Source organism: Gadus chalcogrammus, chromosome 16 (assembly GCF_026213295.1).
Source record: "Gadus chalcogrammus isolate NIFS_2021 chromosome 16, NIFS_Gcha_1.0, whole genome shotgun sequence".
Lineage (NCBI taxonomy): Eukaryota > Metazoa > Chordata > Actinopteri > Gadiformes > Gadidae > Gadus > Gadus chalcogrammus.
The window spans coordinates 21,651,693-21,668,589 of NC_079427.1; the positions used below are offsets into that span (position 1 = coordinate 21,651,693).

The 16,897-nt window shown below is 39.4% G+C and overlaps 2 protein-coding genes across 3 annotated transcripts; one reads left to right on the top strand and one right to left on the bottom strand.

Annotated features, from left to right (window-relative positions):
- Window positions 1-1,110: 1,110 nt before the first annotated feature.
- mrps23 (mitochondrial ribosomal protein S23) lies at window positions 1,111-6,476 on the top strand. Its single transcript, XM_056612028.1, has 5 exons — window positions 1,111-1,351; window positions 1,988-2,158; window positions 2,247-2,324; window positions 3,056-3,179; window positions 3,581-6,476. The coding sequence occupies exons 1-5, from the start codon at window positions 1,308-1,310 to the stop codon at window positions 3,671-3,673; spliced, it is 510 nt and encodes a 169-aa protein (XP_056468003.1). The 5' UTR covers window positions 1,111-1,307; the 3' UTR covers window positions 3,674-6,476.
- Window positions 4,304-16,897, bottom strand: akap1b (A kinase (PRKA) anchor protein 1b). Of its 2 annotated transcripts, none has more exons than XM_056612016.1 (11): window positions 16,540-16,853; window positions 12,448-14,045; window positions 10,074-10,198; window positions 9,818-9,944; window positions 9,427-9,554; window positions 8,300-8,477; window positions 7,810-7,960; window positions 7,359-7,426; window positions 6,606-6,679; window positions 6,454-6,519; window positions 4,304-6,357 (listed from the first exon to the last, which is right to left on the bottom strand). In XM_056612016.1, the coding sequence occupies exons 2-11, from the start codon at window positions 14,018-14,020 to the stop codon at window positions 6,295-6,297; spliced, it is 2,553 nt and encodes an 850-aa protein (XP_056467991.1). In that variant the 5' UTR covers window positions 14,021-14,045; window positions 16,540-16,853; the 3' UTR covers window positions 4,304-6,294. The 2 variants fall into 2 exon arrangements, with proteins under 2 accessions (XP_056467991.1, XP_056467990.1); XM_056612015.1 differs by having other exon boundaries at window positions 4,309-6,357; window positions 16,658-16,897.

A 16,897-nucleotide genomic window follows, 5' to 3' on the forward strand; every position in this document is an offset into this window, starting at 1 on the left:
GGGCCCCTAGCTACAGTCTGTCTTTACCAGGAGGGCCCCTAGCTACAGTCCATCTTTACCAGGAGGGCCCCTAGCTACAGTCTGTCTTTACCAGGAGGGCCCATAGCTACAGTCTGTCTTTACCAGGAGGGCCCCTGGCTACAGTCTGTCTTTACCAGGAGGGCCCCTAGCTACAGTCTGTCTTTACCAGGAGGGCCCCTAGCTACAGTCTGTCTTTACCAGGAGGGCCCCTGGCTACAGTCTGTCTTTACCAGGAGGGCCCCTGGCTACAGTCTGTCTTTACCAGGAGGGCCCCTAGCTACAGTTGGTCTTTACCAGGAGGGCCCTTAGTGAGGGTCAGTGTTTTATCCGGTAATATTCCTTTAACTACAGTTACAAGTGTCAATCCAACCATTCACATTCATGCAAGAAACGATGGACTCACGTGTTGTTATTTAATAACAAGACAAACTCAGTTTTACGTAACCAACACTTTTTTTATTCCAAATCCACCCGGATATCTTCCACACAACTCTACCCTGATATGTTTTAATATTAGCTGTGTTCGAAATCGTTCCCTATCACGGATATAGTGCACTATATAGGGTGCTCGCCATTTTGTAGTGGTGTTCGAATTCTCAGTGGTAAATTGCATTCACTATATAGTGGATTTAAAATACCCAAAATGTTAGTGCACATAGTTCCGATAGTTCCCTACATGTTACTCCCGTATACCACAATGCAATGCGGTCGTGTTTTTCCGGAGGAGAAGAAGAAGCTGAATAACCGCGGAAAAGTATACATTTAATGATGGAGTCTCCGGCTTTCGTTTAGAAATGACAACAATTTATTTGGGATTTAAAATAGAAAATGTTACATTCAAAATGAATTAAAAAGAAAACTTGATCAAGGAAATGTAACACTCAACATCAATACAACCTCCAGCTTTCCTCATGAGTGCCTTTGTTTACATGATGTCGGCGCTTCTGTCTGCGTCACACAAATACCCGGCGCATTTACTGACGCAAATTACGTTTAGAAAGGTTCAGCGTAGTGTCCGAATTCTCGTTTGTTCGCTCCCTATATAGTGCACTATATCATGAACACTATATAGGGAATAGTAGGTGAGTAAATCGGGAACGATTTCGAACACAGCTGTTTGTTACGCGGTAGAGGTGCCGTAAAGTGATAGCCATGACACATGCGCAGTACGGATCTGGTAGTGACCTTCTTATGATGGTTGATGCTGGATCTCACATAGTGAAAGCCAGGAGTTTGTTTCATATTTCGGCTATTACGACGTCTTTCGGGCGAAGTATACAATTATAATGGCTGGCAGTAGGCTCGAGAAGTTTGGAACAGTATTCACACGGTAGGACTTATAAGATTTATTTGGTTGAAACATGATTTTGCAATGACATATTTGTCTGGTAGTCTGTTCGGTTTCTGTATTCATTGAATACTCCGATCGTAAAACGGACTCATAATTATTAAATTATTATGGCTTAAGTTGAATGGCTCTGTACTTTCTGTTTTTAGAATACTAACGTTAGAAGCGCCGTGTCCAACACTGTCACTCTATATCACGTGGTGAAATAGTATAATGTTGGCGAATATTAAGCTGTTTTATTTTGTGGTTATAGTTCAACATTTGAATTGTATAATAGTCGTAATTTTAAACTTGATTGTATTCGTTACCGCTAATTTATAGCCGGAACACGGGGGCCGCCATGTTTGTTGATTTTATGTCTTTCCACTTCCTTTATGCCCACGGAGGTAAACGTGGTCACTTTTTGGAGTGTTTATATCAGTATTTCTTTACTTTTCTCAATCCATCCTAGGAACAGTTTGAACTTAAAATAGATATGGAAAACATTTCAGAAAACTATTATTCCATATTTAAATATGGGATAATTTAATATTTGATTATTGTTTTTACACTTCATTCTTTACCATTTTACTCACTTTACTCTATATTGCTGTTGATAACATGTGTTTTCCGATTTAGAGTTCGAGATCTGATGCGCTCTGGGGTCATCCAAGACACACCCACCTGGTATGAGGTATTCAAGGCTTTCCCACCCAAGAAAGACCCCGTCTATGTGAAGCCACAGTATGGCTTTTACAAGAAAGATGAATTTGTGGCCGATATATTTTATGAGGAGGACAAGATAAGAGCGTAAGTAGAATTGTATTTATTGCATAGAAACATCATGTCTTTTTGTTTACTTCTTCAGTTTGTTTTAATTGTGAATTATCATTTAAAGGAAATTCTACGAAATGTATGGGACTGGGCCCAGACTTCTTGACCTCTCCAAATCAAATTATACCTCAGCATGTCAAAGGTGTGTAAGAATTTATTAGAAACCCTACCTAACCCTACCTTATATCTTTAAACATATATAGGAATAAAGGCAAAAATATAATAAATGTAGGCCTTTTGCCAAAAATGTAGGTCTATGGTATTGCTATGGATTTAAGACCATATAGTCCAAAAGTCACCTGGTACATGTGTGCCTAGTTTGCAGCTTCCACCACCTCCGGCACCAAATCAGTTTGAGTGTTTTGGCGTTTGGTCAAGTTATAGTCATTGCAATGAATGGTGCATGTGTACAAAGTTTCATGATTATTGGATTTTACTACTGGTAATGGCAGCCTGTTGAAATGTTGAATTTCCAGGCCTTATTATAGCGCCAACTATGGGTAATTCTGGCCAATCCTTTTGATTCACTTACTTATTTCACAAGTTCTACAACCTTGCCAAATTTTTAACCGTTTGAGACAAAATAGTTACGAATACAATAGAGTTCCTAAGTTTTTCATAGCACCCCTAATAGTTATTTCCATTAATTTGGTGGGCCTATGACTGATTTACTACCAATTAAAAATGAAGTTACTAAGTTATTGGCAAAAGTAGGTAATGACCATTATATAGATGTGATCAGGCTGCTTACCGTATGCCTTCCCATAGATTAATAAACATGCTGATTATTGGTGACAAATTATAGTTATTCTTGCAGCTTCACACTCAAAAGTATTAATGTTGTTAATTGGTACTTTGTTTTTCAATCCAAAGGTTTTTGGAAACGTATTCAAGGCTTGAAAGTCTTGGAGAGCTAGACATGTCTGCTCTGTTCGAAGAGACTGGCAAGATACTGCTGGCAGAGGGCCTTGTGCTAAGGAGAAAAGGAGCACCTGTGGTGAGGTTTTGAATTGATAATGCGTCTGCAACTCACATCGCTAGTTACGATTCCTCCCACAATACCATGGTTGGCGCATCAGGCTTGTGTATATATTTGACTACAGTTCGGTACAAAAAATAGGGACCATGATTCCATCTTGTATTTTTACTTTTTATGATAAAAGCAGTGCCTCATGTTCCCCATGGTAAACCTTCATATGTTTGAGGCATGAAGTAGCAGCATTAGCATAACATGCTTCCAGGTTTATTATGATTATATATTACCAAAAAACACATTTTGAGCTATATTTAGTCATCATTCTTTGCATTAATATAATTGAGCCATTACAAATTTCCAACTGATATGAATTCTCCTTCTCATTTCCCTTTTCATCTCTTGTTAATGTTTCTACCCTGCAGTTGTCCTCTGAGTACAGAGATCCCGTGCTGGAGTTAAAGTTGACAGACATGCTGGCAGAACAGCAGTCGGGCAGTGCAGCTGAGAAACAGTAATCGAAGGAACCCATACATGGACATCTCCATTCATTGTTATTCTTTTTTTTATTACTGATAATTGTGATCCAAGTATTATGATGAATGCTAGATGAAGATGGGCACTGTTTAAACTCATTTGTGGTTTTCAATGTACAGAATTTCAACAAAATTTGAGCACCAAGTGGCCAGGCAAGACATTATCTCAATATCGCTATCTTACAATGTCTGTTTTAAGGACATGTATACAAATAAAGCATTTTTTATGGACATTATTGCAGTTGACTAAGCATTTCAATGGATACTTAAATTGTGAGCAGTACTTATACAAGACCTTATCCATGTTTAAGTGATTTTATGCGTTCTCCAAAACGAATGTTTTATTGAATCTATCAATGCATTCTAGAATCATTGGTTTCTACTTAAATGTAGATTGTCAAATATATATGATCTGAATATAACAGCCAGCCAAGGATAGCTCCTACAGCATGGTTCATTAAGAGGCAAAAAAACACAGGGAGCTATCGCTCTTCTCCATACGATACTGCAACCATGCCCATTTAATCCTGTACAAATATCTGATGAGCGAAATAAAGGCCTAGCTGTTATAACCAGAACTGTCTTAGTAAACAAAATCTTCAAACTGATGGATGAACATTTGCTAATTTGTGGATATTTTCAGTTTGGATTTGGGATTGTCCAGGGCCTTTCGGAGGCAAACAAGGTTCAATACCTTTTGTAGGGCTGAAACGTCATATTTTCAAGAATGACACCATTATCTTGATACTTTTTATTTTTAAATTCATCTGTACAACCAGGAATCAAATGAGCCTAGCAGAAATGACCTGTACATGTATGATAAATGCTTCTGGTCAACATAGCTGGAAACAGTTAAATAATCAAATGATTACATTGTCTAACCAAGTACACACTTAAAACCAGTGCTGCCAATGAAAAACATGAAGCTTCAAGGCAGGGGCAAAACAGAAAAATGTTCCCTTTAGAATACAGCTTTTATACAAAAGTATAGTTAAATTTCATTATTTACACCAAAACTAAATGTCAACAGTTCTAGGTTGATTTCGCATGAAAAAAAATTCAGTGGATAGAACTGCATTGGCAGTAGGCTTTGGGTAATAGCGCATCAGTGTGTGTCAGGGGGAAAGCAACACAGGTCTAGACATTTTTTGAATAAATTGAGAGCCCCATATCACTGAAATTAAAAACCTTTGTCCCAATTGATTAACAGTTACATTACATCTGCCAAGCATCGACATTTGGGGCACAGTATGAATGACCAGTTTCCCTAGTTCAGAGATCGACATGTTCGAGACTCATTTTGTGTTATCCAAAAAACGAATGCCTTTTATTTTAGAAAATAACTAGCATTCCCATTAAGCTCATCTACCATAAACTGCAATAAACAGTGTATCTTAAACTACCTAGACTAATTTGTGAGACTGGGCTTACAACCCAAAATAAAATAAATTGCTGCTGGCGCACTAATGGATAATACGTTAACAGCCCAAGGTTATGGGCTTGTTGCGGTTATCCAAAGTGAGACCCAGTGTGATATATACTGTATATCATGGTATGTAGTAACATAGACAAAGCCATCTCCCCTTTGCTTGAATAACAATGTGGATTGGCTTTGACATGGAGTTGTGTTAGGCCGCAAACTTGCAAAATTTGTGTCGCAACGCTGACATGAGCCATCCCTTTCTAGTTCTTTGAATGTACACATAACTTGAAATGTATATTGTAAATTATTATGTCAAAAGGATTGCCAGCTCTTCTCGATTTCACATGCAAACTGAAGATATGGCATGGACTGTGTAAATGTATCAGGCTTCAGTAAACTAGGCATATCAACACCTCTTTTGTCTGCGGTTAAAAATAATCTCAAATGAACTGTTCAAGCAAATTTAGATAAATGGGAATAGAAAGGCTCTTGAAAGCCTGGCATTTTTATGAGAGCTGACCAGATGAGGCTCATTCTTCCTAGGTCCACAAATCTCTATAGTATGGCTCCTGCAGTGGATGAAATTAACACATTTTATCTGTGATGTCACCATTTGTGCCACTCCTAGATTGCAATCATTAGAAAGAGAAGGAAGACAATTGAATGGAAAAACTCTGAACAAGTTTAACATTAACAAACTGAACTGTAAAGTTAATAAACGCTTGACAAAGTGTGCCGTTAACATTCAAAGACTGACGTGCCACCCCCAATCTTTTTTTGATGAGTTATGTTGCATTAAAATGACATTAACCTGCAAAGCAAGATACAGTGAGGAAAAAGGCATGTTTGCTAGAAACCATAGATCATGATCATTTGATGCTCATTCATTACTGAGGCCTTGGGGGAGACTTAAATAGGACGGAGAGAAAGCAGTCACATTACCTTTTATTTTTGTTACAATATCGATTTTTTTTTATTTTACAAGCACCATTTTACTCTTGAAGTTTAAAGTTGTGAAGGATGAGTGGGAAAAAAAATAAGTGTTTTACTCGGAATCAGTGCTTGGTTTCAGGTAGCATATACATCACTCCCAAAAAAATTAAAATAAACACAAAACAGTATTTTGCATGTCCAAAAGTTTTCTGTATCATCAATTTGGTGCCTTGGAGTGTAGCCAGGATCAAAAGCTGTCAACCCAAGTGCTGCATCCTCTCTCTGCCAGTGTGCGGTTAATCGAAACGAGCTAGATAGGAGGGGGAGATTTTATTTTTGTTATTTTTCAGTGTCAATACATTTTAGGTAGATAGACCTAGAGTAGCAGTTTAATTGGGCCGCATACCTCATCTCCAACCATGTTCCACAGCTGGATAAGTGGCAGGCCTGTGTTGTTGTCATAGTTTGAAACCTTTGACAAAGCAAAAATACAGTCAGTATGTTTTTGGACATCGGCGTAAGAATGCAGAAACTTTTAGTTGAAGCATCAATGTTCACCTGTGCAAGGAGGGCCACCCCTCTAGTCAACTCCTCAAGCGTAGAGTTGGCCTCTGTCGAAAAGCTATCCTCTCCTGTTAAAGAGTTATGAGTACAGTAGAAATCAGTCAGAGTGGAACAAGTTATAACCAGCTTTTAATAGGCTAGTTAGTCTACACTGTTTGAAAGTAGTTTTCTTTAATATTAGCCGAGTGTCGCATGCAGCGCTCAACTAAATAGTTCTCCTTAGGTTTTATTCTTTCTTATTTTCTACAAACTTTGGGACCCATCTCCTTCCACAATTCTTTACCCAGAGACTCCATTCCAATTTTAAAATGTTTAGATTAGATCGGAATCGTGCGCTTCAATTCAAAATATTTGTAACTTTTTAAGATATTATTTTAAAATATTTTTACAACGGAAGTCAACGGGAGGTCCGCCCAGTCGCTGACCCTTCAGACTTTGTAACTTGGTCAATTTTTTACCGTTAACTCTCGTTCAAACGTTTAACAAATCAACACACTTGTATCTTTAAGAATTTCGTTATAATTTATACTCTTTTCAGAATCACAGTTTAACAGTTAAATGTCATACGGGCGTTGTATATTTCCAGTTGGCCTCATTGACTTACGCTGAGGCTAGAGCGCGAGGACGTGGCTGATCCACAGGGGCTCAACCCTTGTCCAGTTCTGGCCGTGTCAGAAAGATGCTACAACCCCATCCTGGTGGTTTTACAGATATTTGTTTAATGAGATAACCATAATGTTGACATACCTGGCTGAGGAGCGATGTTGTCAAGCAATACTTCAGCACCTTGGAACGGTAATGTTACAAAATCGGACCTGAAAATTAAAAAAAAAATGCAACAATGTTATTTATCTTTTTGAATAATTTTTTAATCTACAATTGTTAATTGTGTATCAGATAAACATTTTGTGGCCCCTTCAGTTTGGATTTAAAACCAATGCTGGATTTGCAGTTCCACATTATGACTCAGACATTGCAGTATAAATGCCAGAAGCTCTGTAAAGATCAATACCACATCATGTCGTATTTGAGGTCAGAAACAGTGTGCTTTTGAGTTGGGAAACGGCACAAAGGACTAATAAAGCAGAAATGGAGTCAACCTGCTACCGGCCATTTCATGAGGAGCAAATGTGTGCTGTCCTTTAAATGGATGCAACCTGTCAACCAGCCTTTGACCAATGCTCCTGCATAAACGTACCTTATTTGTCGGAGTGTGTCGATCTTGACTCTGTCATATCCACCATAGTCCACGTATCTGATCTCCACTTCATCTGTCTCTTTGTAGAAGGTGATGACCTGAGCCCTCCACCAGGCCCCCTCTACCGATGGTGCTGCACAGATTACTCCAACTAAAACAGGACAAGAACATATCAGCATTTTTGGCCTTTAAATTGAGTATTCGTCATATGCCTCAAATCTGATCCTACTTTTGTTCCATAAAAATAACCGTACTAGTTGTATTTGAGGCCTTCTCAATCAACTCTTCGGTGGTAGGGATTTTGCTCAGGCGGACTAGCTGCCAAAGATTTTAACCCTGACAAGACGACCACTTATGGACAATGCAATTGCAATCCGTAGTAAATTACAAAGTATATACAAATATATCCGGTTGGGAAAAAAACACATTGTGAAAGCAATACTATCAATATCAGGAAGTCCAATGAATACCAATATGTATGTGTTCGTACCCTCAGCGGGAGAAGGCAGAGTCGGAGTGCCTGGCTGGGAGTAGCACAGGAACATCTGCTGGTCCAGGCTGCGTAGAGCGTGATAGGTGGGGTGGGTATGTTGCTGGACAAAGACATGTCCTGCCGATACAATATTCACAACAATCACTTCCACAGTCACGCCGCTTGGCAGCAGAAGCTATTTAGAAAAAGACAAAAAAGCAGATGAAAAGTTACATCAACTGTAGGTCATCTCGAATTCACTAATTGTTTTACAATAATAACAAAGTTAGCCAGTTCCACCTAATGTCTTGAATTTGTGCCCTTATTGTAAGGCAAGAGTGGGCCACGTAGCTTTAAATAAGATACATAATTATGAGTCTGTAGGCGTCTCCTTAAATTTTTTCTACAAACATTTATCCGTTTGACATCACAAATTGTGGGTGTATGTGTGTGTCCACTGAGAAGTGGTCTGGACAAGTGGTTTTTAAGAAAGCATTGTTGAGTGTAGTTTTGCCAAATGGCATGATGGGTTTAGTAGTGCGTTACCACCCCTAGCCGCAATACTGTCTTGTATTGCGATGGGATCACTAATAGTTGTTGGACCACCAGAACATGCTGGCTAAAGCTCGCTCTCCGTCACCTGCTAAGGATCCAAGGAAGCGCAGTGTTGAGACTAAAATAGGTACAATGCTGGAAAATCTGAAAACTGTTAAATTATAACCATAAATACAGTATATTAGCAGCAAGTTTACAACTAGAATTTTTTTTATTATTTGAATGTCTACATCCGATCAAGGACCCACACGATGGTGTGGGTCCAATCAATAGCTGCTAAATGTTATATCATTGTGTCGCTAACTGTTGTCACTGTTCAAGACGGGTCTAGGCTGCTCAAGACGGATTTGACAATAAACAGTTCTAATGCAACCCTGGCAAAAGGATATTGGGAAGGGGAAATATTTAACAGTAACGATAAGACGGCAGGCTATAGAGATACAATTTTGGATTTGCCGGATTCTTAGCTCCGCTCCATGCATTATCTTGCAACGACAGCCTACCTAGTGTTGGATTGTCCCTTACAAAGTTGATTATGAAAACAAACATTCCACATATTAACTTAAGAAATATAGGAAGCCCAGTCTTACCCAGGATGTCATTGGTAGTGATGGAAGACTAAGTGGTGATGGTGGCGGCGCATACAGGTTAGCCAAGTCCAAGTCTTTAAACTTCTTGCCAATTAATGATAGGGCTTTATCAACTTGTTGCTGTGTTCCTGGAAGGGAAGCCAAACCAAAAATGAATTTGTATGAATTGAGAGAGAACACTATGACCTATAGTTTTAAACACACTAACTAAATACAATTCATACATTTTTTAAAGAACCTCATCACTGCAACCTCAACACCTTCAATTTACACACTGGACCTTTAAGGGAACGAAACACTGAATTTGGCACAAATTACTATGCCATATTTTCATTTACAAGACATTATCATTTGAAGGGAATAATTTGAAGCACGCTCCCTCCTTACTAACCTTCTATGTGACAGATCTGGAACTCTTGTGTATATGGCAAGGTTGAAATATAGATCTTTGCAGCAGAGTTTTGCTTTAAGAAGCTCACGTATCTTCCCTGCTTCCCTATTAATCTTCCCACCAGGTGCTGTTTGAGGGAGAAGAGAAGTTAAAGAGAGATGTTTTAACTAACCTTGAGGATGGAATTGATGAAGATTTAATTTTACACAATCCTACCCCTCAAATAAATCAGTAAGTGACATGTGTCTAGGCTCACCTTTGGCACCTCAATTTCCCAAATTATTTGCTCAGAGCTGGAGACTGCAGCATTGTTGCTTTGGCTGTCCATTGCCCCCATGGTGCAGCCACTATCCACAGAGTCCATACTGTTCACATCTGAACCTGGAAAGGCACACAATCATCAGTAACTTGCCTGTCCATGCTACAAACATCGATATTTACTGCTTAATTCACTATTTAATTCATTTGACGTGCAGTGTCACACTCCCAAACACTTTGGGGATTCAAGCTGGTGAGACAACATGCTAGCTAGAGCATATTTCCTCATACATCGACGGCATTTCCTTGCAACAAAATGGATAGAAATGATACAGAGCTATATCAATAGTATTGTTATACTTTAAATAAAGTATAATAATACTTTATATAAAGTTTTGCCTATATTGCTATATCTATTAGGGGGTGTTCACAAAATTCACGGCTCGGTAAATATCACGGTTTTTGGGTTGCAGTTTTAAGTTGGGTACATTTTTCGTAAAGGGGGGGGGGTGATAAAAGACTATAAAAAATAAATAAAAAGTTATACAATTGATTCGAGAGTTATCCCCAAACAATTTAAAAGTGGAGCTGTGCCACTGTCACGTTTAAATTGTACCGGGGGCGAAAATTGTACCGGCCTACGTCATCAGTTGTTGACAAATTCCAAACCTGCCTGGCAACAGACGACGCGATCGTCTGTTGCCTGGCAACGGGCGACGCGATCGTCTGTTGCCTGGCAACGGGCGACGCGATCGTCTGTTGCCTGGCAACGGGCGATCGCGTCGAATGACGTAGGAAGGTTCTTGAACATTCGCAAACTTTCATGCTCGTTCATTGCACTCCTTCATTGAGTGTGACAAGACAGGTTTTTGAAACCTGCTTTAAACACTCAGTTTACTAGCTAAATTCGATTAAACAATTCAATAAAATACAAATATAAAGTAAAAACAAGTGTTATCTAGCGATCCGTTATCTGTATTATGTTATTTGGTGTTCGGCAACATAAGCGCGAATGGTTTTTGAAAGCTGCTTTAAACACTCAGTTTACTAGCTAAATTTGATTAAACAATTCAATACAATTATAAAGTAAAAACAAGTGTTATCTAGCGATCCGTTATCTGTATTATGTTATTTCGTCTTCGGAAACATGAGCCGAATGTTTTTTGAAACCTGCCCGGCAACGAACAACCCAATCAAATCAGTTGTCAAGTTGCCAACAACTGATGACGTAGGCCGGTACAATTTTCGCCCCCGGTACAATTTTAACGTGACACCACCATGTAACATTCTTAAATAGGGTTGTAGCCAAGAAAACTTTCTCTGAAACAGTCTCATTGGTTAAAGCACATGTTTTGTTGGGCCAACACTTGTTCAAAATCAGCTGTGTGGATGAAGTCTGACTTTCGGATCCACTCTTGGTCAGTATGAAATGGTTACAGCAGAGCTTCAATGTAAAGCAGCACAGCAGAGCTTCAATGTTTGGTGCTGCAACGCACACCAAGGTTTTTGAGCAGTGCTGGAAGCTATTGCGTGGCTGTGTGGTTATAGTGCAGTGTGAGGGCTCTCATTTGAAACACGACCCAGGTATGCTTCAAGTAAGAGACAGCTTGGAATGTAGATAGTTCAAATGATCATTAAACTGAAAATGGGGTTTAGGTAGTGACAGCACTTGCTCTATTCAAGAAAAAAAAATCAGAACTGGAGTAGATAACTTTAGCTTCTATTAAAATTATGTAAAGCTTTTTGAGGCGAGCAGTTGCTTTAAAGGCTCTTTGGATGGATGACATGAATCGTATGCCTTAAAACAGTCATTATGAAAGGCTTGCTCTTAAAAATGTACATGCTTTCGCAGATCACCCTTACATGATACATACAATATCCATCACAATAAAATTGGCCCAAAACATGCAATATATATATATATATATATATATATATATATATATATATATATATATATATATATATATATATATATATATATATATATATATATATATATATATATATATATATATATATATATATATATATATATATATATATATATATAAAAAACTGATATGCTATAAAACCCTAATATATGCGCTGGCCAAGACGTGTCAAACAAACCACTATCCGAAATACTTTGCCATTTCAAAAAACAAGCACATTAGAAACAAAAATGCAAGAACCACAACACCAACGCAACAGAACGGAAGAAAGTGACAACCCCGTTTACAGCGAATTCAACACTCTTCTGATTAAATTCATTGATAAGTATGATATGAGAGATGAAAAATAGAAACTAGAAGTAGTGAAAATTATTAATACAAGTTTGACTCAAACAGGAGTTAAAATACTTTTTCAAATTTAGATTCATCACAACTCACCTCCAGATTGATCAGTCTCCGTTTCTACGGTCCTGTTAGTTCCATTCCTTAAACCAATTCCATTGAGATTTTTTATCTCACACAATTCTTCTAGAGTAGCCTCTCCTGTGAAGTCAAGCATATTTGCTTCTTGGGATTTTTCAGACAATTGGTTTGGTAGTGTGATCGTTCGTCTCGACAGGTCAATATCACAGAACAGATCCACTTTGTTGCAAGGCAGGCTGGTGCAGAGGTTGTTCTTGCTGGTTCCATCCTCTGTGAGGCATGTGCTGCCAGCAGATCCCTCTGTCATTCCAACGCCGTCAACTGCATCCTTTGAGACTGGATTTGGTAGCTGGATCAAATGTGGCATCATTGGCCTGAGGCCACTCCATGCATTCTCTACGACCATTTCACTAATCGTAGAAGGCTCCAACACGACGGTGGCAGTGAATCCATTAATAATCCTGTCTTTTTCCTCCTCCTTGAATGCAGAATCCCTAAACTCACATTCAATTACGGTGGGGCTTGTTACCATTATGGGCTTTTCGGTGATGGGCCTAATGTCAGCCAACAGCATACTACTGGATTCAGGTTGCCCATTCTCTGAATCTTGAAAACTGTGAACACCGAAGACCTCCTGGGTGGCTGCAGAGATCACTTCATTAATGAGACCAGCCGCCAGAAGCTCCAACTCCTCTTTATTGGCAGAGCTGCAAAGCTGCTGCCCTGAAAGCTCAATAGCATCCGGGTGGCATGGAGAAGTAGACACTTCAATATGTGCATACATTGGAGGAGCTGAATTAACAGGTGCGCTAGTTAAGTGTTGATGAATGTGCAGTGGTGTGCTCATCTTTTTGGAATCTATATCCAATGTAGTAACATTCTGGAGGACTTCTGTAACCATCTCCTTTTCATTGCCAATTTGGCAGTCCTTTAAGGGCTGTGCCACACAGGGCACGGATACTTCTTCCAATGCAACTTCCCCCTCAGGTTCAGGCCTCTTGGCATTAACAAGTTGTACAAGTGTGGAGTAGGCTACCTCAACTTGGTCAAATGGCACAGACTGGAAGGGTGAGATGGATGCTTCCATTAAATCTGGGACTGGTTTATTAACCTCCTCTGGTTCCAGTTTTAAGACCGAAAGTGGACATTTCTCTGGGTCCTTGCAGCCATTCTCATGGGAGTCAAAGCTTTCATTGTTACTAGAATGGAGCAGTGGATCTAATTCAACACTACCAGGGTACAGAGCTGCCACAGCAGCTTCCTGTTCCTGTGTAGCATTGTCGTCTGGCATGAAGATCTGTGCATTTCCCTCTTGTGATTTTTGATTGCCAATGCTAAGAGGTCCATCTTTACTGGTATGCTGGTAGACGAGAGCTGCATCATCTGTTGGGGACACCATACCTTCTTCAACGAAACCATTTCTGCCTTCTGTTGGACAATTTAAGGAGTCCACAGAAACTGGGATGTTTTCAAGGCTTTCGTGGCTGGTGATTCGCTCTTTCTTTCTTGAGATGTACCACCAACTGCCTATCAACACCAGCACTCCAGGCAGTGTGTAGGGAACTACCGAGCGGAACCTCAGAGGCATCTCCTTGGAACTCTAACAGCTACACCTGAAAGAGGAGGAATGTACCAATTAGCAAAGTAACAATAGTTGAACAACAAGTCAAACAAATCTCAATTAGCCAAAGACCTCCAACCTTTAATGACATTATTCTCCATGGGATAGGCCATCTCACAGATAATGGAGGTAGGACGCAGTGCCCTCCATTTAATTTCCTTTATAATGGCCATTATCAAATGTAAATGTTAATGACTTAGCGATTAATTAATTGTCATTTGGCTGCATCCTATAGAGAACGCAAAAAGTAAACTGCCCTTTTAAAAGATATGGTCCCCATCAATTTTCTCTGCATTGACAAAAAAAACCTGCCTTATTTATATACCAACCGTCATTATATGGAGACACACTAGCTAGTTAGCATGTCATTCATGCCTATTCATTACTGCCACCTATTGGACGATATAGGCTCCTTATTAAGACATAATATAAAAGCAAATAAAGAACATGCATTTTTATCTTTTTGATTGAATTTAATTAGCATTTTCAGAATTGTACTGCATTATAACATGTGACTTTGCACACGTTTGAATGTCACTGCTTGTCCGTTGATGTGGCCTGGCCCAGATACATCTTTACCCCCTTCACCCTGTATCCATACCTCAATAATGAACCAGCCCCACACCATACCAAAGAAGGTGAGCAGCATTCCACAAAATTCAACTTGGCAAAGTTTGAATTAATTGCAGGGTTTGAGTTTTTTTATCTTAATTGTGCAAAAAGGGGATTAATTCGTTTAATATACTGTATTAATCCTTGTTTATATATCCCCTTGCTGGGATAACATTTGATAACTTGACTGTACAACTTAAGATATGTTTGAAATCAAAGTTGATAAAATGGCATTGTAGCATGTATTACAGATGCTATTGTATAACATCATCAATATATTGGTTAGTAAGAACTGTACTACAAGAGAGTTAATTTAAACCTTGAATGAATCTATTTGCTTCTAGCAGGGTTTGGTTACAGAAAATGAGCTGTGTTGAAGTAGTGGTACCCAATTATTTATAGATATATACACCTTTCATTTATTCCTCTGGTGGCTATCCTGATCCCCAGTGTAACTTTTTCCTATAATGTCCAATGGTAAAAAAAATATGGATTCGGAGTTGTAACAATGGTGATTTGAATGCAGGCAGACGCCATAGGCAGTATTCTTCTGTAATGTTTCGGATGCTTGATGATAAAGGGCGTATTTTCAGCATAACTACCAACTTTTGAAGTAGCTCATTCTTTGCAATTGAATACAGTCCCACGTTAGTTTAACATTTGAAATGCAACACATATAGCTTTCCTTAATGTTATAGCCTTAAGACAAGTTCGGCAAGGTTAAAATGCCACCACCTCTTTGCCAGCGTGCGCTTCTCGCATTTTGGGTCAAGAAAGTGTGGCTGTTCCTGTCCGCGACCTTGGAGACAGATTGATAACAAGGGCGTAGCATTAACTTCACAAGTCAAAAACCACTCACTCGCGATTCAAGCATTTTAAATACATTCTCGTTGTATCCCAAATTCTAATGCGAGTCCACAACATAAGCAAGGTCTAAGTGCCACCATGCTGTGTGGTACAACGTTCGTCAGAATCATACTCACTTTACCGGCGTGTTATAATAAATGAAGGACATCAACTTTATCCTATGGGTAGCTTTTAGTAAGCAACAGCCAAGATGCTTTGGTCACATTGCCACAGATAAAACATACAATGCGACGTACAGTGGCAATAGTCAGTGCAATTGGTTTTAACCAGAGGCTACATGACAGCTTTACGAAACCCTGACTTTGACCTACACTGGTCAGAGACGCTGCATGCTAGGCCGCAGCGCACACTTTAGACTTTACAGTTGGGCAGCCATACTGAGAAAAGCTTAGATGCAAACATATGCATAGCGGACCACATCTACATTTAAGACAGCATTTGAAACATTGAAGTGACGGAGAGTCGTTTGATCACGACCGTAGGCGACAAATCATTGTCTTGTGTGAAATAGCATGGCCTCGGGACAGCCTAAATCACTTAAGACTCTTGTGTATGGCTAACTAGCTTCATGTTTCATTTCGCGGATCCATTACAGAAGAAGCCATTGAAAAATAACTTTAGGTTTAACAGAATCGAATATGGTCACACGCCTTTGCAGAGTAAAAAAAATCCAATTTAAGCTCCACTCTGCAGGCAGATCAGGCCTTAGAACCTAACGCTAGGCTAGGTGTTTAGCTTTGGTAAAGGTGGTGTAGTGCTACTCATGTTTTTTGCTACAATACAGGTCAGCAGAGACGATTAATTACTGCCACATACCGCACAGAGAAGTATATCACCGTTTAATTTGCTTTGGACTCCTAAAAAATTAGATGGCAGCTTGTAGAAAGGCGAGCAACGTTTGGCTGTAACAGATACGAGCCTGCTCGGACCCAGAGGACGGAGGTTACCCACACACTACATGCAGTATGTTAAGTGAGCCAGTAAACCCAGTCATTTCCATGATTTACCTTTGACATTTAACAACATAACGATTGAACGACATGACATCACTTGGTTCTTGAGTCGTATTTTTAGTTGTACGTTTTACGTCAAAGCTATTGCTATTCCGTTAACCCAGCTACTCACAGATTATGAGCGTCTTCAATGCCGCCACGGTGGTGTGAACTGTGTCAAAGTTTTTATTCCGGACTAAATGTATCTCCAGATCGCCTTCCTAAAACCTTCCCCACGTGTTGTCGGTACATGCAGCGGACTCTAAAAACAGACTCAACAGCTGATAAAAACATCGCGATAACCAAATCCGTCATGGCCCCCGTTCAGCCCTTTACAGAAACGCAAAACACACACACGGACAGAGGGAATCTC